We start from the raw sequence: 27,889 nt of genomic DNA, 5'->3' as shown, positions 1-27,889 counted from the left end.
ATATATATATATATATATATATATATATATAACAAGTTGCGAACCCAATAATATAAATGATTAAGGGGTTCGGTGACAAGCGAGTAGTTGTAGAACCCATCAACTTCAAACTTGAACTCTAATCGCTAGTTTATAGTATTTTTTTACTCTTCAGTATGCCGATAATTTAGTGATTTAGAGTTGCATTACAGCCTTTAGTATACAAATAAACTAGTGATTTAGAGTAGCTCTCTCAACTACACTCAAAATGTTGCCAAGAATTGTGCTCGTGACATTCTTTATGATAATACCTATGTGTATTCAATTTCTGGATTTCACTTTTGCGTGGAGAAAGTGAGAGCCACAACCCTTTTTCATCTTCCTCCTTATCCTCTTATTGCCTCATAAAAGAAGATAAAAGACGATAACAATATAACATGCAACAATTGATAACAATAATGGTAACACGTGAAATAGAATAAAGAAAAAAAGTGCTAAAATCCCACATTTTAGTTATGAAGGGGGAAAAAGTAACTTGAGCTTATTAGCGATAAGAATAAAATCCAAGGGCTGAGTCAGATGTAGTGCTTTCTATTTCTCATAGAAAAGAACAAGGTATATAGGAATGGAGTTGCAAGTTCTTACTAACTTCATAAAAGAAAAGTAATTAAAATGGTCAAGCTTATTCTTGTACTATTTGCTTGATCAGACTTAGTAAAGTTTCCCTTGGTTAAAAATTTGATCTAATAATATTCATGTCATTAGACTATAGTCTAGTTTATGCCCTTAATTTCTAATGGAAGACAAGGTCGAACGATTTCGGAAAGTGCAAACTAATAGCTTGTTTAAACTTTCAAATTCTACTTTATTTTAAAAAGTTCTTTTTGTTAAAAGTGATTTTCGGAATTTTTTTTGGAGAGTAACAGTTCGTATTTTGGATAATCAGTTTAAAAAGCACTTTTGCGAAGTAAATTTGTACTTAATTAATGTCCCGAAGAGCTACGCGGAAAAAACTATTTTTTTACTTTTGAAAAACAGCTTTTGCTCAACTCAACGACATTTATTTTTTCTCTAAATATCTTAACTTTCTAAAATAAACACTTTTTAGAAAGACAAAAAAACACTTTTAACTTCCACTTTGCCTCCACTTTGCCAAACTAGGTATAAATTTGGACCTCCACAACCCCTTCCACCCCCCCCCCCCCCCCCCGCCCTCCCCGCCAAACCAAAAAAAAAGTCATGCCTAGCTTGCTTGTGGCTTCACCATGGGCGCAAGTGCAACTGGGGTTTGGATGCGTGGCCTAGCATAATTGTTCTACATACACAAGTTGGGTTTGGCTAGCTGGCAAATTTACAATTCATTCATTTGACAACCGACATGATGCAGCAAGATTTATTTTATAAAGTTGTATTTTAGATCTACATTATTTTGTCTTTCTCATTTATATAACCAAGTATGAGTATTAGTTAAGGCCCTTTACTAGTTGACATGTGAAAGGTGGATCCGTACGTCATGATAGAAAAAGAAATAGGAAAACTATTAATTTAAGAGAATACTGATTTTTTTTCAAGAATATTAAATCCATAATACAGTATATAAGTTCTGTCTCTGTTCCGAAATGTTCGCCACGTTTCATTTTCCAAATTTCGATCAATTGAACTGCTACTGGAGTTATATTTTAAAGATATATTCTTCCTCCATTATGATATGAGAAAAAATAAGGGAAATGATTCCATTTATAGTATCTTCCTGATAATTTCTGAATATTGAGATTTAATATATTTTTAAAAATTAGTTCTATCAAGATGTACCAAATTGACTGTTGAGAAACAGAGAATACGAAACAAATTATGATGGAGGAACTAATATTATGTTTGATTCGAATTACCGTACTTTATCCTAAACACGCATGTAAATGACTTCATATTTAAAGTTTAAACCTAAGTTTAAGATCACATCAATTAGGAGAAGTTTCTGACCAAGTTCCGGGTACAACTGATCATCCTCTTGATATGTTGTTTTTAAAATTTTATTTTTCTTACGTTGATGAAATAGTATCAAATGTTACCAGTTTTCAGCTATAATTTCTTCATATGCAAAAAATTTAAATTGGAATTACCTGAGAGAATCAAAGAGATACGTGAAATCATTTATAGATGTGATAATTCCATTTTAGAATTTTGTAACATTGAAGAAGGAAGTATGGGGTCTTTAGTCAACGGATACGCGAAATCATTTGATGAAGATGGAAAATTATATACTCAATCTTGCGTGGAAAAATTAAAATCCAGGATTTTTAGATATTAAACAATTATTGAAAAGAAGCATATCTCTCCAACTTTTTGGTGGAAAACTATAGTAACTTCTTGAAGTTCAATATCCAAAAGTATGATTTTCCTTAGCTAAAAGTTTTCAAACGTGGGATATCATGTAAAATCTTATCTGCATTAGATATTTAAATTAACTTAATAAATACATAACATCTATATTTTTTCTGATACACTATACATTCTCACTTTAATTTATGATTTAATCATGAAAAATTGTTATAATTGTATAAATAAAGAGTCCAGGTAATTTTTTACCGCGATACTAGTCGTATTATCTAAGCAATTATGCATTAAATGTACTTTTTATAGGGATTACATTGAAATAAATCATATAATCGAATAGAAATTATGACAATCTATTTTCAAGAGTGGAAACATCTTGAAAAATCTTCAACTCTACTAAAGAAAATCGTGATGTTTTGCGTTTGCACTCGACAGAAGGGCAAGTTACGTGATAGCCTCAAAATGGATAAGGATAATACTTATTGACATTTGAATATGAATAAAGATGAATAGATGAGGCTGAAGAAATAATTATGTGCATTACACATCACACCACAATCACTTATTATTATCTGCCTTCGAAATCTGACCAACCCTTTTACTTCTTTTTTTACTTCTTCTAATTAACTTTAAAATGTTTTGGTTAAGAGTTTAGACTAATAAGTCAACAAAATTTTCGACTAATTTTAAGTATATTCTGATTAAGTTTTGCAAAGACCTTTGTTTCTATTGTCAAATTCGGTGTATCTAAGAAAGTTGCAAGAATTTGAAAAGTCAGCTGTAGAACTACTCTAAAATGTTTTTTCCACTCAAGGCCTTAATTAGTTCGTCCAAATGTCCAATGTGTCAAAATATTCTTTTAAATTTCCGAGTACAATAAAGCTGATGACTTATACAAAAATTGTTTTTTTTACTGAAGATTTTCTGCTAGTGTGAATTCGTTAGGGAAAGGACGACTTAATTCGATACTGTTGTTTTAACTGCATCTTGCCATTTTGAGATTTCTTTAGTCTTAAGTCTTAAAAATATACTCCCACTGTTGACTGTTTCCATCTAATTGTTAGGATAAACTTTTACATGCCTTTTGATCAATTCTATTTTGATATTGTGAAATGACAAGTATTTTAAGATAAGTATTTTTAGCAACCTTGATAACTATTCATATGGGGAGAGGGAGTAATTAATTTTTGGGAAAAAGGTCAAATATACCCCTCTACTTTAATTATTAGCTAACTTTGCCGTCCGTTATTCAAAGTAGTCAAATATACCCCTCCCGTTACAAGTTGGAGTCAAATATACACTTACAGTTAGCAAAGTTTCAAAAATACCCCTCATTTCTAACATATCTCCGCATAAGAAAGTTTAGTCATTGGAATTGGGTGACATAGACGCCACATGGCATTTAACTTATTCTATGTGGTGCCTATGTGGCAATTTTTTAAAAACAATATGGAAAATTGATTTTTCTAAAAACAAATCTGTTAAAAATAGCTTTTATTAAAAATCAAATTTTCTTATATTTTATAAAATCCACTTCTTAAAAAAAAAACTAGAAAATTAGATTTTTTTATTAAAAAAAAAATCAGCTTTTCAGATGTTTTAAAATTAATCCAGATTAAAAAAAAATAGGACACTTTTTTTTTAAAAAAATACTTTACAGTTTTCCAGATTTAAAAAAAAAATCATTTTCCAGATTTTTTTTAACTAAAATATCCAATTTTCGAGAATATATTTAAAAAAAAACGGGTTTTATTAAAACAAAAAAGGTTCAGATTTTTAATAAAAGCCATTTTTTTCAAATTTGTTTTTAAAAAATCAATTTTCTAGATTGTTTTTTAAAAAATTGTCACGTAGGTACCACCTAGAGTAAGTTAAAAGTCATGTAGCGTCCATGCCACCCAATTCCATTGATTAGACTTGCTTATGTGGGAATATGTTAGAAATGATAGGTATTTTTGAAGCTTTGCTAACGGTGGGGGTATATTTGGCCCCAACTTGTAGTGAGAAGGGTATATTTGACAACTTTGACTAACGGAAAGCCAAGTTAGCCAATAAACTAAAGTAGAGGGGTATATTGACCCTTTTCCCTTAATTTTTTCTTGATTTTCTAAAAAATGAGTATTTAAGAATATTTTTAGTAAGTATAAGTGTATAATAACTAAATGAAAATGAAGGGAGCAATAAATCTTTCTATGATCTCTATTGTTTTAGCACTAGTGTCCAAAGAGCAGAGGCGGAGGTACAGTAGAAGGTGCAAAGATCGGTAGAATTTAGTAATTTTGGTTGGAATTTTATAATATTTGTCTAAAAAAATTCTTTTACTATGTACAAATTATTAATTTGAAATTTATAAATTTAAAAGAATTAAAATTTAAAACTCATAAATTTCAAATCCTGAACCCGCCTGACCACCTCTTCTAGAGCGGGTTTCCAATTCTATGTAAAATCTCTGCATCGCAAATTGTGTTGTTAATTTCAGCAATCTACTAGGACATTCATCTGCCACTATTGCTCTTTTCCACTTCATATTTTTAGTCCAAAGAAACTCCAATTATTCCAATATTCTATGAAAATGTCTCACCTTGTACCACATAAACACGTGATAGTCGGTTAGTAAAAAAGTGATTTGAAGTTTTAGGTAATCTATGGTGAAAATCAGTCGGTTGCTCCATTTAATCCCTTTAATCTTTAGCTTGGAAAAAGCTGAATTTATCACCTGAATTTCCACAAAAGATTAAGAAGTGAAGGCAAGTAAATATCGACCCACTTTTGCAAGAACTCATACCTTAGTACTATTAAAAGGGATCCTATTAAAAGACTAAGAAATTCCTACGTTTTCGGACGTCAACCTGACGTATTATCTTTTGAGAAATAATTATGTCTTTTTTTTAATATATTTATAATGTCTTTTAAATTTTTTGCACATCCTTTAAAACCAAACGTGTAATAGCATTAATCATGGAATTATTTGATTAAACTATTTTTTATTTCCTTTTTATTATACTAGTTTCTATGTACGTGCGTTACACGAATATTTCTTATCGATTATTATAATACTTATGTACTATGGATAAGCAACTTGAAAAAATAATATATATTGAATAAAATAATAATCAAATTAGTGATTGGCCAGCAGATGCACTTTTATTTGTTTAGTTATTTTGCTAAGAGTTTCTAACTTTCCAGTATGTTACTACCCTTTTGCATGAATCGGTAACAAAATCCAAATATTGATATACCGTTTGTTTCCTTATAGCTGTTGCCATTGAATAGTTGTTAGAAACTTAAAATATATATGAGTCTTAAATTACTTTCTCGATTACAAAGATCTCAGAAAACATAATCCTATCTTCAAGAGTTTTATAATGCATGATTTATTTTGGGGTTTTATGCTATATTATAATTTAAAAAAGAAGAAGAAGAGAATTATGCATTTTTAATGACCAGTTGATTACGTTGACTTCTTCCTTCAGAATTACACAATCATGGAAAGGATGACTATCTTTTACTGCTTGTTTCAATATTTGTTACCTATTGTCTTGTATCGTATAAAAATCAAATTTCCATTGCCTCACGATATCTGATTTGCTAATTTTGTTATCAATCTTTAGTAGATAGTCCAAAAATTATTTTCACGAAAATAATTTTTCAGAATAACGTTCGTTATATTAAATGTGCAGTTAATTTAAAAACACTTTGACAATTGAGACATAAATAATTTAAGTGAAAAATCAACACGTACAATTTTTGGAAGCTATTATTTTGTGACATATGACTTTAATATAATTCAACGTTAAAAGTATAAATATTGGCATTGAAAATTTGCAGTTGGATAATTATGATTCTTTAGCAATATCATTTCCTACAATTTGCATCTACTGTTGGGTATAGGATGAAATTTTAATAAATGGTTTTCATTAGATAGTAGTTTAGCAAGACGGCGATAAATATACAAATACAAACTTCCTTGATAGCAAGGACACGGATTTGAATTGCGTGATAACAAAGACTTTTTAGTTAATTAGTCCGGGAATCGAAATTCAGAAGTAGTATTTGCTTAAAACTCTATTTTCAATATGTAATATTTTTTATTTTACCAAAATAGCCAACACAAATTTGATAAAATTAGATTAAAAGGATATTTTCGTCGACCACATATTTTTCTAGAAACTTTAAATTTTATTGTTAACGTATTTATTTATGAAATTCATAATAATTTCTATTTCCATTAACATGTATATTAAAAAAAAAAGAACTTTAACTATTCTGATTTAAGTTTAGTAGTTAATCTTTTTTATTTTGTATGTTACTTAGTTGACATAGAACATATCTAAATATCGTTCTTAACTACAGCTTCATTGAGTTCTCTCTGATTTAGGTTTAGTAGTTAATCTTTTTTGTTTTAATATGTTACCTAGTTGACATATAATAGAATTATTTATTTGAAGGAATTTTTCTAAAGGGTATAAAAGTCGTCGTTTAATATTTAAAAGACATTTTGGTCAATCAACATTTATATTCATGCTTTTATGATAAAATATAGATATACATTTCACTTAATTAATATTCTACAAGTTAGCAGTAAGAGTAAAATTGAGAAAAATAAAATTTTATTTTTTAAAACGTTATATATTTTGGAACAAGTTCAATTTTGGAAAAACAATTAATAGTTGAGACCAAAAAGGGTAGATTTCTCATAGTTCCAAAAGAAGTAGACTTTTCCTCGATATTTATACCAAGTCACAAAAATGAAAACTTTTTCATTACTTTCCCCCACTTTTCATATAAAAAGCAAGAGATTTTATGCCATGCGGATAAATAAATTAAACCATGTTTTCTCCTAATTTTTTTTATAAACATTTCCACCACCTTTTGACGTCAAAAGTTGGCGGCCACGGGCATGTATTTTCTGGATGTCGATTAATAAATTTTGACTTCAGCTCGTCAAACCAACCCAAAATGGAAGGGGGATTTTGAATTGCTTCTGATATATTATTTTAGGTTTTAAGTTAAATAACGGGCTGAAGATAAAGGAAAAAAAGTGGGTCGTGATATATTAAATGGGTAATATTATAACGAATCCACAGCTACCACACAAAACATGTGTACCTTCTTGGACTGAAACGGTGAAACAATATTTATAATGACTTGATATAATTAAAAATAGGAGAACTTTCATAAATACAAGACATGTAAGAGTTAATTATATAATATATAACTAATTTAGATATTACAAATTATGCAATTTAAAGCTAAAAATAAGGAGATACCCTATATAAAATATACAAACTTAGATATACTAATTTCTACTATTATATCCACAAATATTTTGTTATCATCTTTTCAGTTAAATTTGTCAATTTGAATACCCCATATATTTTTTAGGTATATTTCGTGTACTTTTCTTATACCATATATCATATCTTTTCATGTACTTTTCTTAATATTAATATATTCAAATGATTTCTTTTAATCAAAAAAATTAATTGCATCAGTCATCAAGTGAAAATAAAAGAAGAAGAATAAAGAGGAGGAAATATGGGATTTGAAGTTGATTTTGTTTTTTTTATTTGAAAAATTACATTCTCTCTCATGCCCTTTAAAAAAAAAATTGGGGGGTTTCGGGGGGAGAGAGTAAAAAGTGGATGCATTAATGGTAATTTCCTAAAATTAAGTATCATTGTTATTTTAGGAATGTAAAAAGCTGTATTTTTGTAATTAAAAAGTTAAAATTTTGAATAAGTTGTATTTTTGTAAATTTTAGAAAGTAGTTGTAATCTTTTTAATTACCGTTTCAAAAAGTTGTATTTGTGTGACTTTTCCTTAAAAATAAGGTAATTCGAATGGGTTCTAGATTATCCTCTATTCTATTTTTGTCATCCGTATTTTTATAAATAATTTTTAAGACATTTCAATCGTTTTAATAAAAAAAAGTGTCTATCATCAACTTTTTAACAAATACTTTAGCTGCTTTATCGAATTTATCACGTCTATTCCAATACGTAAAAGCATATTTATAAAACTAACTTCAACATCTAAATATAATTTTCAACGGTTGATGCTTATCTATAAGTTTTTGCCCAAACGTATACATTCTTGTGATGGGGGGTGAATTCGTCTCATTAGGATTTCCATAGAAAGGTCTTCTTGCCTTAGAATTTCAAGGCCAAACACAGTGAATAAACAAATCCAGTACAATCTGGCAAAATTTAACAAAATAGCACTGCTAAACTGACCCAAAGCTACTCAATTAATACTTCCTAGTACTCAATAGAAACTCGTTTAATTAATCATTTACTTGTCAAACTTTCACGAATACCTCAACTTGAGGTCTTGTTGTGTCCAACATCCAGTTATATGAAGAAACTCCGAATTGCTGAAGAAAAAAAAAAAACTCCATATTGATCGACACTCTCTTTTTCCTGTCCCCTAAGGATGATCAATAGTTTCTCCACTTACCTCCTGCGTGACTCGAACCTTCAACCTATTGGTTGATGGTGGAGGTGTTCAACCACAATTCTCACTTGTCAAGATTGATCGACACCTAATGAGAATGTATGTAACCTTCGTCGGTATGATTAATGGGTCAAGCTTGACCACAACTTTAAAGCTCATAAAAAACCAAAAGAGACTTGAATAGTATTTTGTTAAAGTCCAGTCTACTTGACTTATTAATGTGGGATTTTATTTAACACGGTATAACAAGTGTATAATAGGAGTATACATACTGGCTTCACACAAATTATACAGTCACTGTACATTAATTATACATTGCATACTGACTAAAATCTATAAAAATAAACATTAGAATTATTCTTTGTTGCGCAGAGGCTTTGTTGGATCGTTGTGTAGTGTAAAAGCCCATTAATATTCTAGCAACTTGTAGGAAAATGCACAACATTGTAGGCAGTGGACAAAGGCACCAGCTTTCAGATAAAAAAAAATAGTATATATACACACACACAATAAGTTTGCAATCATTATCACAATAATGTTGGTCCAAAGGATTTTCGATATCTATTTTTAAAAAATCTGGTGTCCCGTAAGGATCAATCGTATTCCATATCCATTGATTGAATTCTGAATTCGTCTCCATAAATGTCAAAAATTGAACTGCATCTATAAGAAAAAAGAAAAAGAAGAAATCCCAACTGCAAATCTAGAAATTTTTCTTGTTGATGGTTTAATTTTAGACCACTTATTATTTCTTTGCTAGTGTGTGTGCCTCCGGGCTCCGATCCAATTGTATTTGTTTTCACATTCGTACAACAATATTCACAGCTTTCCAATTTAAGTCAAATAAAACCAACCAAGCTCATTGCAACTTGCCAAATCTATTGGGCTATATATGGCATGCAGCGTGCACATATCACGTCCCTTAGTCTATTCATACTATAATCTTATTGTTAGTTGACTATGTCCAAAGTTACTTTGGCATTGGGGTACTTCAGTCTAAGAGGCTATAATTCTAGGCGTGAGTGTTTCTTTGCTCAACAACGTGCGGAAATGTGAACGTTGCCTTGAAAGAAGAAAATTGTTATTGATTTGTGTGATACATGAATTAGTTTGTTCATATATTTAGAATATTAATGTAAGGATACATGTATGTATGGTTGATTACATAAATTTGAGAAAAAAGAAAATGAATACAATTAAATGATGATACATATACCAGATTAGGTACGTGCTAGGATACAGTTCTATAAATACCTAGATATTATAAGCCAAAATGTAAATTAAGTTGGTGGAAAAATATTTTCCCCAATTGGCTTCAAAGAGAATGATAATATTGATTGAGGAATGAGAAAGCAAGTACAGTGAATTGAAGTAAAGAAGAATCATTTTCTCCACTTGGCTTCAAGAAAGAATTTGAGTATCCTCTCCCACCCCCACCCCCCTCCCCCCCCCCCACGCCCAAACCCCCCAACCCAAATTTTCCAACACAATGCAAGCCAACGTGATTTTCCATGGTTTTGGCATCCATAATATCGACAATATTTGTTATAAGTTAGGAGAATTTTAAAATGAATATTCTATCTATACTTTTTTTTCGTACAAATATGTATAAGGTTTGACATTGAAGCATTATTTATGTCGAACCTTGCAAACTTGTGTCTAAAGTTCCTCGGTGCGTCCAATCAAGGGTCTGATGTAGGGTAATAGATTCAGGATCATCTGAATCCAGTATCGTTTATTTATATATGTTATTCACTGAATTAGTACAAAAAATAGATTTAGGAACTAATAAATTGAATAGATTATGGTAGAATTTTCGAACTCAAAACTTATAATGTCCAAATCTTGGATTTGCTGCTACAGCCAATCCTCGCTTACTAAAGCGTGCTTTAATATTTGATGATCGCATGCTTTAGCCCCCTGCTCCGATTCTCCAGTTTAATGTGGTTCTCCAATTTTGAATCATCTGAATTGCCCTTATGTTTTTTGCAGTGCGAAATGTTACTACCATTAGGACTAGGTTAATTATTTACCTGCTCAAATTTGGTAAACATAGTTATCTAGACTCCTTCCTCTAATTAACCCTTATTCTTCAATCCCCAGATTGTAATTAAGATAACTCAGAAAAGTATTATTTCACCAACTCTTTCGTAGAAATTAGCCATGCCAACAGTGAGTGTTGCCACACAAGGAGTGCACAAAAAAGAACCACATTGAAGACATGAAAACAATTGAAAACATGCCCTGCAGCCTCTGCATGTTCATATATAGACTTCAGTCAACAATCTTTCAGTTCGAGTATTACTTTTATTCTTTTCATCTAATTATTTTGATCAGTCTAAACCTTAGTGATTAGTACAATTATTTGACACTTTTGCTGGTCGGAGATAATAGATATGGAATAGTCTAGATGTGCGTGAAGTGACTGAACACCACAATTATAATAATTGAACAAAAATGCACATCCTATCATCAGCAAAAGGTTCTTCTAATTTTCCCTTATGAAGCACTATATTATTCGTATTTGTTATGGGATGTTTGGTTCATGGTATTATATTATCTGGATCGTGGGTGTATACTAAACCATGGATTTTGTTTTAAATTAGATAGATTTGTTTCAAAAATGCCCTTTTTTGATAAGTAGTTCCTCATAATATCCTTGCAGCCCTATATCGCAACATCTTAACTTGTTGAATTATAATTATCTTATCTTTTTTTTTTTTTTTTTTAAAAAAAACTAAACTAAACTTGAGAGGGCACTGTAGACATCGAAATTTTATGGGACTCTAAGGCTACTCTATCCTAAACCCTAGATCATTCTGATAAAAGGGGGCACATATTCCCTTGAAAAAATATCTCGAATATCCCATAAACTCTAGGGGTATTCACAAAGAGATCAAATCATATCTCGAAAATCCCATAAATCCCTGGGATATTCACAAGATAGATCGAGGCATCAAATGTTGCCTTATCAAACTGCCTGACGTTCATGGAGATCAAATACATCCCAAGGAGGTCATCCTACGTTCGAGAATTACGCTACTAACGGGCCTCGAATTACGAAAAAAATCTAGGAGAGAAGAATCAAGGGAATAAATTGTTTTGTACCCGCAATATTCATCAATAAAATATTTGTTTCTTCATATTTTGTTTGTGGTTGCAATTTATATTCCGCATATCAAAATTTGTTGCAAACAGGCACACCTTTTATTTACTTAATTTCATCGAATAATACTTTTTTTGGTAAGTAGTTCCTAATAATGCCCTTGCCGCCCTATATTGCAACATCTTAACTTGTTGAATTGTATAATCATTTTATCTAAAAAAAATAGTTTGAGAGGCACACATTTTATTTACTTAATTTCATCGTCTAGAAGTGCAACATGATATACACCCCTCCACGTGTAAGCCTAATATGATTCTCTTTCATGCCAAGCACATAAAGTTTCTTGTATTGATTATGAAGGATGACGATGAAAAATGAACGGAAAACAAATATCTGCTTTGATATCATATAGAATAAATTGAACCAAGTTCACTAAGAATGTAATAGTGCCATTTTTTTCGTCACATTTATTTTTCTCTAAAAGTAATACATATTTTTCTATTATATATAAATGGCTAAGAGGTACCAACACCGCAATACCTTATTGTACCAAAAGCTTTATAAATTGTACACGCAATGTATGCTTGTACCAAAAGCTATATAATTTGTACACTTTACCCAACTACTTTTTTATTCCACATGGACATATGTCATAGTACTTAATATTTATTCCCTTCTCATGTATAGACGTATGCACTTCAATTTTAATTCTCCGACACATTTATTTTCTCCATGCACTTTTACTTGTACACTTTTGACTTTTCACGTTCTTGCTGAATATTTATTCTCATGTATAGACGTATGCAGTTCAATTTTAATTCTCCTACATAATAACACAAATTTATTTCCTCCATGCACTTTTACTTGTTCACTTTTGATTTTTCACGTTCTTTAAGAATTGATAAATACCACGGGGACATATATCATCGTACTGAATATTTGTTCTCTTCTCATGTATACACGTATGCACTTCAATTTTAATTCTCCGACACATATTTATTTCCTCCGTGCACTTTTACTTGTTCACTTTTGACTTTTCACGCTCTTGCTGAATATTTATTCTCTTCTCATGTATATATGTATGCACTTCAATTTTAATTCTCCGGCACATATTTATTTCCTCCGTGCATTTTACTTGTTCACTTTTGACTTTTCACGTTCTTTAAGAATTAATAAAGGAAGTACTCCCTCCGTCCCATATTACTTGGCCACATTACTTGACTTTTCACATTCTTTAAGAATTAATAAATGAAGTACTCCCTTAGTCCCATATTACTTGGCCACATTACTATACTTGGCTTTTCACGTTCTTTTAGAATTAATAAATGAAGTACTCCCTTCGTCCCATATTACTTGACCACATTACTAAAAATATGTCTATTTTTATATTCTATATTTTTCTTATTTATTATTATTTTATTATATATAAACGCCCAAGTTGGACGAACATAGCAACAATAAGTTGTACAAAAAGCAACTGAAATTGTACTCTAAGCAGGGACTAACATGTGTACATTTCATAAGTTGAACATTAATTCTACCTCTTATGTGTTTAGTTTTTAAGTCCCCACGGTCCGCAGTGTCTTAATTGTCCTTTCATTTCCTTCGTTTTGCATATACTCCCTCTGTCTCAATTTAAGTGTCTCCCTCTGTCTCAATTTAAGTGTCTACGTTTGACTGGATATGAAGTTTAAGAAATAAAGATAGACTTTCAAATCTTGTGGTTCTAAATTAAAAATGTGTATAATATAATAAAATATCCTTTGAATCTTGTGATTATAAACTTGACATGTAGGATATTTGAATTGTCAACTTACTAAATATAAAAAGAGGCGGACATAACCAAAATAAGAAGAAAAAAAAATTATGTAACAACAAACGCCTAAGGTGGACGAACACAACAACAATAAGTTTTACAAAAAGCAACTGAAATTGTAATCTAAGCCGGGACTAAAATGTGTACATTTCATAAGTTTAACATTAATACTACCTCTTGTGCGTTTACTTTTTGAGTACCCACATGTCCGCAGTGTCTCAATTGTCCTTTCATTTCCTTCATTTGGCATATACTCCCTCTGTCTCAATTTAAGTATCTACGGTTGACTAGACACGGAGTTTAACAAATAAAGATAGACTTTTGAATCTCGTGGTTCTAAATTAAAAATGTGTATAATATAATAAAATATCTTTTGAATCTTGTGATTATAAACTTGACATGTAGGATATTTGAATTGTCAACTTACTAAATATAAAAAAGAGGCGGACATAACCAAAATAAGATAAATTTTAACAACAATTGAGAAATTAAGGGGAAAAATAAAAGGAAAAGAAAAAAAATATGGAGACTCACTAAAGAATTGCAGTATCCTTTGCAAAATATATAAATCATAAAAACTAACTAAATTGAGTAACCACATTAATCATGTTGGGCCCCGTGTATCGCACGGGCATAATTTACTAGTGTTGTCATACATGTATTATTGCTTTACATTTTTAAGCATATAAAACAACACCACATAGTTGCAACAACTAATGCGAGAATTATCAATACAAAAAAAAAAAAAAAAAAAAAAATCGCCACCATTAATGTGGACGTTATCCTCAATAAGAGGAGTGACCAAATAACCCGTTCATCTTAGGTTTACCCATGCTCCATGCTTTCAGTGTCTTAATTTTGATAGCCTCTGTGCCATTGTTAAAGGCAAATAAGTGTGCATTATCATAAATTGCTAATGTCGGATAAACCCTCGATGTAATACATGTTTTTCCTCCGGCACCAAAACTTTCCACTACTGAGTGATCAATCTGCAAAAATTATAACGAAAAAATTAACAAAATAATAGGATATGCACATAGGCATATATAAATATATAATTAAAAGATATGAGAGAATTGAATATATTTTCTAGGGAAATAAACAAAGAAAGCTTACCAAACTCCTCAGAGACAACCGCTTCGTCTTTTCTAAATCTACATCTACATATCCCGCAAATGATGGTTTATACATTGTCGTAGCGTTCTCAAGGGTTGATCTGATCAATCAAAAGATAAACAAATAATAAAGATAATTTCAGAGACCTTCCCTCTTATTTTACTTCATCACCTCCCTTATAATTTATGATATTGGAGTTGAACCAATATATTAGAGATTAACAAAACTACTGATAATGAGTTAAACTGATTGTGGGGTTTTGTATTGTGCAAAATAATGGAATAATCAATTGATCGGAATTCCTGAGGGTTGAGAATGTTCAGATCAGAAAAACAAACCTTGAGGCATCAGAGCACATGAGAACTTTATATTTATCTTGGGCCTTGAAGACTCTGAAAAATACCGGTGTGTATTCTTCCAATTTTTCAGAGGCCAAAGTTAGGAGTCCAAATGGCCCAAGTCCACCTTGCACCGTTGAACCTTTAATGGCGCATACATCTTGAGGGTAAAAGTCAGTCCAACTAGGATCAAATGGCTCTGCCTTGTCCAAGCTTTTAAAGGAGAAAGTCACTTCAACATCAGCCTGCAATTTTTATTAATGCCCTAATTTTGACTCATTTGGTTTTATTATGCACCAATATGATACAAAATGAAAAAAGAATAGTAGCACTTTTGGTCCTTAAATTATTGGTAAATTATGATTTTAGTCCTTATGATATTCGACAAATTAAACAACACATTTCACCTTCAATTAATTGAAATGTATGTTTTTTATCCCTTTATGTAGAAAGTATGTTATATTCGGTATATCTTTAAAACTATCCTATTATCAAATATGAGTAATAGTACAAGCTTAACATACCACAAGCGTAATTTAGTGGTGGCACAATTAGTAATCATGGTATTTCGAAAAAATTCTCGATAAAAGGGATCAAAAGGGCACGTTTGCATTAATTTGAAGGTTAGTTGTGTTTAGTCAGATATCACAAGCACTAAAATCAAAATTTATCAATAACTCAATAACAAAAATGGTATTAACGCAAATAAAAAAGACAAAAATCCAAACCTGTGCAGGTGTGATCCCTTTAACTTCAATCTTATCTCCCTTGTTCAACTTGCAATTGCTTAGATGGACCTTTTTCTCTCTTAGAGTTTCTAATTCTTCAACGGGCCATTGGACCAATTGCTTTCCGCTAGGATCAAGCCAAAGTTTGCGGGGGCTAGCCATTATTCCAGCCCATCCTTTCTTGACATCGTCATCTACAGTATCTGATTCGTTAGCCCAACCCCACGTAATTCTTCGTTTCTTACTAGGATCATAGAACGATTTGGACGCATAGAAGTTTCCATAGTCGAGTCTCAATCCCTTCCAACCATCGATAGAAGTGTTATCTGGAATGTACCTATCTTTTTTAGTATCATATGTACCAACTGTGTAGTACTCAAACCTTGTAACATCAAGACTAACTTTAAGAGCATATTTAACGTTTTTGCCCTTGTATGATGGATCCAATCCATTTGTACCATGCAATAATACTGGAAAAAAATCAGGACATTCCCAATTTCCAGTATCATCAACTGAATGAAATGGATGTTGTACCTTGATCCATTTCATGAAATCCTTGCTTTTGTACAATAATGCTATTCCTTTATTTACCCATCTTGTCCCCATCAAAGTTCTCCAATAACCATCTCGGCCCAACCAAGCTGTCGTTGGGTCACGAAATTGGGTTTTATTGATGCTCATGTCACCAACAATCAACGGATTGTTATCGGGCTTGATCCATTTACTGAGAAATGGATCGGACAAGTCAGCTGGGATTGCATAGTTTTGGACTTGGGTTTGGTTTGCATCTATGATCCCAGTGTAGAGGATAATGGGCTTGTTGCTTGGCAAGATTGTGGCTGACCCAGACCATGTACCATATTTGTCGAATACTTTGGATGGGTAGATTGCGGGCTCAAGTGCGATCCAATTAATCATGTCCGTTGAGACTGAATGGGCCCAAACAATGTTTCCCCAAACTGATCCATATGGGTTGTACTGATAGAATAGATGGTATTCTCCGTTATAGTACATTGGGGCTGTTATGTAACAAAGATGATCATATTACAAAAAGGTAATAAATAATAAATACTTTATTATTCTCTGTATTGAAATTTAACAAAAACTGCTAGAAGGAGATTCTGACTTACCGTTGGGATCTGTTGTTCGTTTGAAGCATCCGAAATGGAGACCATGAAAAGGGAAAATTGATTAGCTAGGGAATACATATTAAGATATTATATGCTTTTTTAAAAAATAAATGGAAACAATTCTAATCAAATCTCAAAGGGAAAGTATGAAAACATAAGGCGGCCATGATCATCCAGACGAAGAATTGAGTATATACTCATTTTGTCCCAATTTATGTAGCGATATTTGACTAGGTACGAAGTTTAAGGTCGAAAGAAAGACTCTTATACACTTGTATGACAAGAAGTCATTTCAGTAAAGGTAAATTGGAAAATGTAAAGTTAAGTTGTTTCTAAATAAATAAATAAATATGATATTCTTTTCTTTTCTGACACTAGAAAAAAAAAAAAAAAAAAACATGCTACTTAAATTGAGGTGGAGGGAGTATATATAAATCTTGAAGCTTTAATGGAGGAGATATAACTCTCACTTAGCAAATTAAGACTCCAATTATTAGATAATGAAAGGGGGAAATACAGGAATATAGGAGATGCATAAAGATTGTGTTTGTTTTCTAGTTCAATATAGAAATCTACCATATCTTTTGGAACTTGCTGAGGGGGTTACAAACCGATCATGCAAGCCCCACCTTCAAATTCAAAATGCAAATGCTCCTCATCTACTAAAATTTAAGGCCAGACCACTTCTATCCCAAAAGGAATTTTTTTTTCTTCAAAAAAGGGCTAAAGAGAAAAAAATATACTAATGTAAAATAGAAAAGCAACTTGTTCACTAGGTTTTGACTGTTGTAAAAGAAGTCAAAGATATAGCAAGTTAAAAGAAATAAACAAAATGAAGACAAAGAATGACCATTTGACCAGAAATAGCGTCGCATTTTTGTTTTCCATTCATCCTAAAAAGTCAAGATAAAGAGAAATAAAAGTTGTTCTCATCTCAGCTGTCACACAGTTATAAGGAAGAAGTAATTATTATTTGTGCTGGTTATGATTATTGTCATTACTGTTATTTATATAGCATATTAATTTTAACATCTATAACTCTTGTAACTCTCGTGTTTTGCATCGTATGCGTGCATGGACTTCAAAAAGGAACAAATGAAAATTTAAGTATTTCCTTTTCACCTTTGGTCATTTGTTCTATACTTTGACTCCATGTTTGCTTATTCGGGCCCTGTAAAATTCACTAAATTTGTATAGTAGATGAACTGGCCGCAATTTTATAAATTGATTCAATGCTAAGAATTTTAAATTAGTGATCCACCTCTGATGTAACTATTTTACCTTTTGACCAAACCACACATCCTAGTGCCCTCTCCCCCATGAACATGAACTACAAGTGAACAAGCGTTTAGCATGAAACCTTATATATTTGTTGGAAAATTCACTGAACATGTACATGTAATAAACTTCAAAATTCATAAATTTCAAATTTTAGATCTATCTTTGGGCAGTAGAGGGTTGTTTGAAGGGGTGGGAAGTTAGGGTTGACTAATAATATTAAGGCACATTATTATCTATTCCATCCAACACACAGAAGTTGCACTGCCCTAGCTAGCTGTAGATCTCTATAAATGCATAAACCTACATGTGAAGAGATATATTTATCACACCTAATTAATTAATAGTACATATTGAGTAGACTATTCATTTACGTGAATGCAAGTCGCTGAAGTTGCTCACCACAGTGTGGTAGTTATTCAAAGAAGTCATCAAATCCATCCCTAATTTAGAACCATTCGATATATATCGACTTTTTCGGAAAACCTTCCAGCAGTTTGTTTTCCTTATTTAAATATTTGCTCGTTGTATAAAAAACCTATATGTACAGACAAGAAATAAATCATTGACAAAAACCTAACAGCAAAAGTACTGCCAAAAAAAAAAGGAAAAAGGTATGGACATCACGTACTTTCATTGACTCAAAAGCCGTCAGAGTAACAAATTAAAATAGTAACTGAATATTTCCGGTCGACCAATTATAACAGAGTAAACGAAATTTATTTATTCAGAAACTCTGCAAAAAGATAAAAATCATGAGGTCAATAGAATGCAATGATGATCTTATCCTGTCACATATGCACCACAAAATGCACGAAGAAAATCAGACCAACAAAATTACCACACATATAGGAAAATATATGTACGTATATGAGTTTGCGTAATCGGCATTGGAGAACAAGCATTTTCACTAAAGATGATCAAAAAATAAAAAATAAAAATACGAAGAAGCCAAGGGGATTCAACATCTTAATATGGTCAAAAGATAATTTTCTCATTTTATATATAGTGTAATTTTCCGCAAAGAAGGTTTTGATGAACCCCTAACTCCGCCTTACAAGCATACTCTACGATGGACATTAATCTATAACCTGGCAAAAATGGCATAATCTGATAGCTATCACATGCTCAATTGTATTGTACTAATAGGGTAAGAAATCTTTTACACTGTCAGCATATAAAACTTAAATCCTACCATATTTGTATAGATGAAAAGCTCTATGAAGAGGAAGGTGTGAACACACGTACCATTAATCCAGTTTTTAGGTGGTTGAAAATGGTAACCAGTTCTGTGGACATTCTTCACATCAACAGGGCTAATAGATTGCAACTCTGGAAATATTTTGTGTGAAGCATTAACGCCATTGTTGGAAAAAACTATAAAGAAACACAGCAATGGCAAAGCCCAAAGAGAAGACTTTTTTAGACTCCCCATTGCCTTTTTGTTGGGAAGTGAAGGGGTTTGAAGAGCATTTATATAGAGAAGCAACTAAGAAGAAAGGATCAGAGTGCAAATTTTAGAATTGAACATTGACATTGTCTTAATCTCAGAGCTGGACTATTGATTTTGGATTAGTTTATTATACGAAAGAATGTATAAGAGTGTACTTTGGATAAACGTTTCTTATTGAGAAAAAGAGTTTAATTTCTATGTATTGAAAATATATTTAAATTATTTACACTATTAGATAATCACATGCCAAATTATAGTGATAGCGTTAAAAGAATTTCATTGTCAATGCATAAAATTTAAATTTAAAACAAAAAGATTTCAACAAACTATATATATATATCTTAGAAAATTGACGATATCTACTCTTAATTTTTTACTTTCCTCCCACTCCTTTCCTTTTTGAGTTTAAATTTTATATACCGGCATGTAATTAAATATTATTTACTGGTCATCCAAAGGATATCTACATGTAACCTCTTTAAAATGTGGGGTTGAACAGGACTAAGACAGAGTACTTGGAGTGCAAGTTCAATGGCGCACCGCATGAGGCGGATGTGGAAGTAAGAATTGATACACATGTCATTCCTAAAAGATCCAAGGAAAAGGGGAGATTGACGATGATGTCACACATTGTATTGGAGCGGGGTGGATGAAATGGAGGCTCCCATCTGGTGTCCTATGTGATAAGAATGTGTCACCGAGTCTTAAAGGTAGAGTGGTTGTTAGACCAACTATGTGTGGGTCAGAGTGTTGGGCACTCAAGAATTTACACGTTCAGAAGATGAATGTGGTGGAGATGAGGATGCTTAGATGGATGTGCGGACACACTAGGAGAAATAAGTCAAGAACGAAGATATACGGAGCAAGATTGGGATGACCCAGTGGTGGACAAAATACGTGAAGCGAGACTGAGATGGTTCAGGCATGTAATTAAAGATGAGGACCACAGATGTCCTAGTAAGTAGGTGTGAGAGGTTGACAATGATAGGTCTAAGGAGAGGTAGAGGTAGACCGAGGAAGAGTTGAGGCGAGGTGATTAGACATGCATGGAAAATCTCCAGCTCACCAAAGACATGATCCTGGATAGAAAAGCATGGAGGTCGAGGATTAGGGTAGAGAGTTAGTAGCTAGGTAGTCGAGTGATTCCTTTTTTTCCTGAGAGAGCATGGTTCTACTTCTTAGTATCATTATTATTATCTCTTTCTTCGTTGTATTACAACTGTTGTTTCTTTTGCTTGAGTTACTTGTACTATTTTTACTATCAGTACTTTCCTTTCTATAGTATTTTCCATTATAACTTTTACTTTTGTATTTGTCAAATATGTTTTTGAAATCACTTTTCTTGAGCCGAAGGTCTATTACAAACAGCCTCTCTACCTCTCACAAGGTAGGGGCAAGGTCTGCGTACGACCCATTTTCCCCAAACCCCACTGGTGGGATGATACTAGGTATGTTGTGATTGCTTGTTGAAATCTTAAAAATAAGATATAATATTTGTTGCAACGGTAAAGATAACCTAATCCGTTAAGCAAGTGAATATGGTCAGTGCGTGGCGAACAGTTCATCAAACTATTTTTCGCCATAATTTCCTAAATAGAAATAGGTGTAGCTTATAAATGTATGGGTGTGCAACAAAGTACCACATTGGTAGTTGAAAAGAAAAAGGAGTTACTTATAAGGTATTAGATACTCTTAATGATGTGAGACCTTTTAGAGAAAACCGTGCGGGCTTGGCCCAAAGCGGATAATATCACACCATGTTAAGAGTATCTTTAGACTATTTCAGCCCAATAACTGGTATCAAAGCCAATGATTTGGTGGGATGAGTATGAAGATGACGGAGTGTGGCGTGGGGCCTGGCTTAGTGCCTTTGCCAGTCTATGGGTTGGTTTAAGACATTTACCCATAGCTTTGAAGACGCATACACAGTCTTTGAGCTTCGGTGACCGTAAATACTCTGACGATGTGGGTGGCACATTGACGCGTTAAATCTCTGACTCATAATGAGTCATGTGGAACTTAGTTTGACAGGGAGATTGTTTGGGTGTGCGAACAAAGTACCACATTGATAGCTGAAAAGAAAAATGAGCTACTTATAAGGTGTTGGATACTCTTAATGATGTGAGGCCTTTTGGGGAAAATCGTGCAGACCTGGCCCAAAGTGGACAATATTACATCATGTTAAGAGTATCTTTAGGTCGTTTTAGCCAACAACTGGTATCAGAGCCAATGGTTGGCGGGACGAGTATGAAGATGGCGGAGTGTGGCGTGGGCCCGGCTTAGTGCCTTTGGCCGTTTATGGACCGGTTTATGATGACGTTTACCGGTAGCTTTGAAGATGCATACACAGCCTTTGGGCTTCGGTAACCGTAAATACTTTGACGATGTGGGTGACACATTGATACGTTGAATCTCTGACCCGTAATGAGTCATATGGAACTTAGTTCGAGGGGAAGATTGTTGAGTGTGCGAACAAAGTACCACATTGGTAGCTGAAAAGAAAAAGGAGCTACTTATAAGGAGTTGGATACTCTTAATGATGTGAGGCCTTTTGGAGAAAATCGTGCGGGCTTGATCCAAATTAAGCGAACAATATCACATCATGTTAAGAGTATCTTTGGACTATTTAGCCCAACAATAAATAGGGGTACTAAATTCATACATGATTGTAATAGCCTCTCTATGTCTTATCGGAGGTTTGTAACTAGTGGCCGCCGCGTCAAGGTCACAGAACTCAAATTAACGCGCGTTTCCGTAGTATAATATCTTGCAATATTTGTTTACAGAACCATTCCAAGGTTGTGCTTGATTTTGTCAGAAACTAGCTTGTTACCTCTTTGGTTTTTCTGCCTTAAATGTCCATGCCTCAATTATTATTATTATTATTATTATTATTATTATTATTATTATTATTTGGGGGTTGTGGCCTGTGGAGGTGTCAAGGGTCAACCACCTACGCAAACTTGAATGTCACGAGAGTTGATATTTTTTGGTTTTTCACTTGGTGTTCGTTACTTGTGTTGGAACTCTGACTAATTTTTATTAGCGTCGTGTAAGGTTCATTTAGGAGGGAAATATTTCCTAACATAATTTTTTCATCTTAAAACTTCTAGTGAAGGATGAAGGAATTATATCCATCTGACCACAACCCGCATGAGCCTCAACCACATGTCCCATGACAATAGAAAACTTAAGTATGGTTCCTTCTTTGTGATATCACAGTTGTATGCAGAAAGCGAGTCATGACTTCCCTGTTCTTCTTAAAAGAAAAGGAGAAAAAAAATTGGGTTACCTACTCCGCTCTTTTGAGCATGTATTTATTTCTCTGGATATTAATCAAACCGACATAACTCTTATTTCTCAAAAAATTAAGAACTCTACTAATCATAAGCTATAAAATTATTATCAAGTCTATAATCAATAGAGTTAGACATTTTCGTGTTAAATTATTAGTTATATTAAATTATTAGTTATACTCTAGCTTAATCTCGAGAAGATATGCAACTTAATGTTGTTATTACGTAAGAAGTTATTCATTCTTTCAACATAACCACCGGCAAATATAAAGAATTGCTCATTAAAATTGATCTAAAAAAGCATTTGATATGGCTAATTATCCACTGCTCACTTATTAAATTCGTAAATTTCCTAACTAAAATTATCTCCTCTGTTGTTATTGTGGTTAAAGGTCGACCAACTGATTTCTTTTTCCTTCTAGGGGAATTAGATAACGACACCCTCTATCGTCTTACACTTTAATTTTCAATTTTAAATTTGTCAAACTGAAAAAGGATAAACGTACCATTTTATTATTTTAGCCCGAAATTACTAACCACTGTGGTATAAAAATAATACCACAATTATTGTATAAAAACTCCTAAAATTGCTAATCCAAATATATTCCAAACATCAAATAAAATAATTCACAATTTATTTCGAGATTATAATTCCTTATTCCGCTAACCAAACCGCCCAAAGGAAAGACCAGTTGAGTTCTCCCATTATGTATTAACTAATTCTCGGCAACTTTCTGAAGGAAAAAAAAAAAGAAAAAAAAATTCTTTGTCCTTTTGAAGTTGTGTCTCTATTAGCATTTCTTCCATGACAAAAATTTATATCAAACAAAGAGGCAGTGTTTTCATAGCAATATGTGTCGTATTATGCGCTTAAAAGTTTGTACTTCACTTTGACTATTTAGAAAAATTACATGGAAACTATCATCTATTCAAATAACGAAAATGACATTATTACTAGTTTCTAGAAAAGAAACATCTTCAAGAATCTGTCGTATTCAAACAATCGTGATTGATTTGCTAGCTTATATGCCTCAAAATGGATAAGGACATTATTTATTGAAAATGGAAATTACTTAAAAAGGGAAAGATGATTTGCATAGCACATCACATCACAATTACATATTAAAATTTCCACGATTCAGACAAATAAAATCAACATCAAATTTAAATACTCAACGATCGCAAGGACTAAGTGGGTCTGATGTACAGAATTATGGTATTATATTTCCAAATATCAAATCTCGTGAATCACGTCAAAAGAAAAATATTGCACAAGCTTGAGGACCTTGAACAATAGTAATGAAAAATAGAGTTTAATTTTTATGTACAAACAATTAAAAACTCATCATAATATGAAAATATATTTCCATTTATTACGGAAATAATGTATTGGTCCCCACCCCCGATATAATGGTAAGACAGTGAAAGATGAATTCAATTACTATAATATTTTACGAAATTATCAGTTTACCACATTAAGTTTATAGGTAGACACATAATAATTGAATTGCATAAAGTGATTTGTTTTTGCAGGTAATTTACTGTAAAAACTAAAAACCACAATTATGTTAGATATGCCTTAACGACTTAATATGCATTCTGCAGCTTAGAAATTGCGCTGGCCAAAAATTTTGTGGTCAGACAATCAAAATTAATATGTGCTGCCCAAATTTTTAGGTATGTTTTCTTTACCTAATTTGTGAATGTAACATTGGTTCTAACATTTTCGAATAGTTAACTTCTAAAAGAACACCTATATTAGAACTAAAACACAAAGAAACCTTTCTAACTGCATTATGTTAGGATTTTAATCCCAAATCCGACATTTGTAAGCAGGTTTCCAAGAAAGATTGGAGGGTCACAGCTGGACCACTTAAATACCAACCTCCTTAGACAGAACCTATTTACGCCGTGATGTAAGCGAAGAATAAATAGCACACACAGATTTATAGTGGTTCACCCTCAATGTGAGAGCTACGTCGCTGCAGATCTTATTAAAGAAGAAATATTACAAGTGTTTACAAAACTCAACCTCACAAATGAATCTCTCTCTAACTCTTCTCTACTTGAGTTCTTGAGTTATTTTGGCGATGTTTTCCAAATGAAGCTTAGAACTCTATTTATAAGCTTCAGAAAAACGCGTAAACAGTAACACCGCGTGAACAGTAAGCCGCGTGAACAGTAAACCGTGTGAACAGTAGCAAACAGTAAACCGCGTTTTTATACGCGTGAACAGTACCACGCGTATTTACTATTCAACTCTGGTGGGGCCCACATGTCGGAGGGACCTACTCAACAATTCTCCCACTTAAAGGCTAATTTAATTTGTCTTCACACTTTGATCAATGCAGCAGCTCTTTCCTAGTTTCATACTTCGTGCAGGCCAACTGAAGCTGAACATAGCTTCAGTTTGTCTATCGTCACTGCCTTTGTCAGCATGTCTGCTGGATTCTGACTCCCTGCGATCTTCTCAAGCACTAACGCTCCATCTTCCAAAGCTGATCTAATGAAATGGTACCGGAGTTGTATGTGCTTCGTTCGAGCATGGTAGACCGGGTTCTTTGCCAAATGAATGGCACTTTGGCTATCACAATATAGCACACTTCCCTCGTGGTCCTGATTCAATTCCCGCAGAAAAGATTGTAGTCACATCATTTCCTTTGTGGCCTCCGTCACAGCAACGTACTCAGCCTCACAACTAGAGAGAGCTACTATCTTTTGCAACTTGGAAACCCAAGAGATTACAGTACCTCCGAAGGTATAAACATACCCGGATGTGCTCTTTCTGCTATAAACATCACCACTGTTGTCAGCATCAACATACCCTTGCAATCCTGTTTCTGATTTTCGGAAATACAGAGCTGAACTCGAGCTGCCTTTCAGATATCTGAATATCCACTTCACAGTCTCCCAGTGTTGCTTTCCCGGATTTCTCATAAATCGGCTGACAACTCCATCTGCATGTGCAATGTCTGGCCTTGTACATATCATTGCATACATAAGACTACTGATTGCAGATGCATAAGGTATCTTGTCCATCTGCTTCTTCTCATCCTCGATTTTCGATGACTGATCCTTTTACAACCGAAAGTGTCCTGCAGCCAAGGGAGTGCTGACTGGCTTGGCATCATGCATGTTGAACCTTTTGATAACTTTCCTCACATATTCTTCTTGTGAGAGTTTGATGCCCTCCTTGCTTCGGTCGATTCTCATCCCAAGGATTTGCTTTGCAGCTCCCAAATCCTTCATTGCAAACTCTTCTGATAACCCTTTTTTCAATCGATCAATCTCCTGTAGGTTTGCTCCTACGATTAGCATGTCGTCGACATAGAGTAGCAGTATCATGTACGAGTCTTCAAATTTCTTGAAGTAACAACAGTGATCTGCCTCGCACCTTGAAAAATCAGCTTTCTTCATAAAGCTGTCAAACTTTAAATACCACTGTCTTGGAGCCTGTTTTAATCCGTATAGACTCTTTTGAAGTTTGCACACCAGATTCTCCTTTCCTTTGACTTTGAATCCCTCCGGATGTCGCATGTAGATTTCCTCGTCTAGATCACCGTGAAGAAATGCAGTTTTCACGTCCATCTGTTGCAGATATAGATTTTCCTTTGCTACTAGTCCAAGAACAGTTCTGATAGTCACCATCTTGACTACAGGAGAGAAGATCTCCGTATAGTCGATGCCTTATTTTTGTTGAAATCCCTTTGCAACCAGCCTTGCTTTATAACGCTTGCTTCCATTGGGTTCTTCCTTTATCCGATAAACCCATTTGTTTTGCAATGCCCTCTTATCCTTTAGCAACTCGGCTAACTCCCATGTATGATTTGCCGATAGTGAATCCATCTCATCTTTCATTGCCAGCTCCCATTTAGTCGATTCATCGACTTGCATTGCTTCTTCATAACATTCCGACTCCCCTCTATCAGTGAGTAGAATGTAGTTGAGGGATGGAGAGTACCTGTGAATCGGCTTCCTAATCCCGGATGATCTACGCAGTTCTGTGATTGGCGTCTGTTTATTTGTTTCAGAATCAACACTTTCATCAGCACCTTCTTGGATTGTTTGTTCCTCTGCCTCGGTTGTACCTGGCTGCGGCTCAGGTGTCGGGAAGTCCCTCAAATCGACTATTTCCGATTCCTTGTCCTGACATTCTGAATTTTTTTGCAACTTGTCTTTGTACAGTACCTCTTCGTTGAAGACAACATTCCTGCTTCGGATGATCTTCCGATTTTGTTCATCCCAAAATCGGTAACCAAGCTCGGTGTCATCATAGCCAATAAAGTAATACTTCTTTGATTTTGGATCAAGCTTGCTTCTAGCCGTGTCATCATTATGAACATATGATAAGCAGCCGAACACTTTCAGAAATGAAAGATTTACCTTCTTGCCACTCCAGACTTCTTCTGCAATTCTGAAATCCAAGGGAACTAACGGTCCTCGATTAATTAAGAAGGTCGCGGTATTGACTGCATCTGCCCAGAATGTCTTGGGCAGTCCAGAGTGTATTCTCATACTCCGAGCACGCTCATTCAACGTTCAGTTCATTCTTTCGGCTATTCCATTTTGTTGCGGCGTTCCAGGAATAGTCTTCATCATCTTAATCCCATTATTGGCACAGTACCGTTTGAAATCACCATCGGTGTATTCTCCGCCGTTGTCGGACCTCAAACACTTCAACTTGAGGTTTGTTTCATTCTCGACCATGGCTTTCCATTTTTTGAATACACTAAACACATCGGATTTATTTTTCATAAAGTAAACCCATACCTTCCTGGTTGAATCATCAATGAAGGTCACGTAGTAGTGTGATCCTCCAAGAGAGGGGACAGTGGTAGGTCCCCACACGTCTGTGTGCA

At 33.3% G+C, this 27,889-nt stretch overlaps 1 protein-coding gene across 1 annotated transcript; it reads right to left on the bottom strand.

Annotated features, from left to right (window-relative positions):
- Nucleotides 1–14,225: 14,225 nt before the first annotated feature.
- Nucleotides 14,226–19,780, bottom strand: LOC132607192 (beta-fructofuranosidase, insoluble isoenzyme 1-like). The gene is made up of 6 exons (XM_060321050.1): nucleotides 19,530–19,780; nucleotides 17,004–17,012; nucleotides 15,874–16,892; nucleotides 15,146–15,390; nucleotides 14,808–14,907; nucleotides 14,226–14,680 (listed from the first exon to the last, which is right to left on the bottom strand). Exons 1-6 carry the CDS (start codon nucleotides 19,714–19,716, stop codon nucleotides 14,477–14,479), a joined length of 1,764 nt encoding a protein of 587 aa, XP_060177033.1. The 5' UTR covers nucleotides 19,717–19,780; the 3' UTR covers nucleotides 14,226–14,476.
- Nucleotides 19,781–27,889: the final 8,109 nt, after the last annotated feature.

Source organism: Lycium barbarum, chromosome 8 (assembly GCF_019175385.1).
Source record: "Lycium barbarum isolate Lr01 chromosome 8, ASM1917538v2, whole genome shotgun sequence".
NCBI classification, from domain to species: Eukaryota; Viridiplantae; Streptophyta; class Magnoliopsida; order Solanales; family Solanaceae; genus Lycium; species Lycium barbarum.
This window is presented reverse-complemented; position numbering and strand designations above follow the sequence as displayed.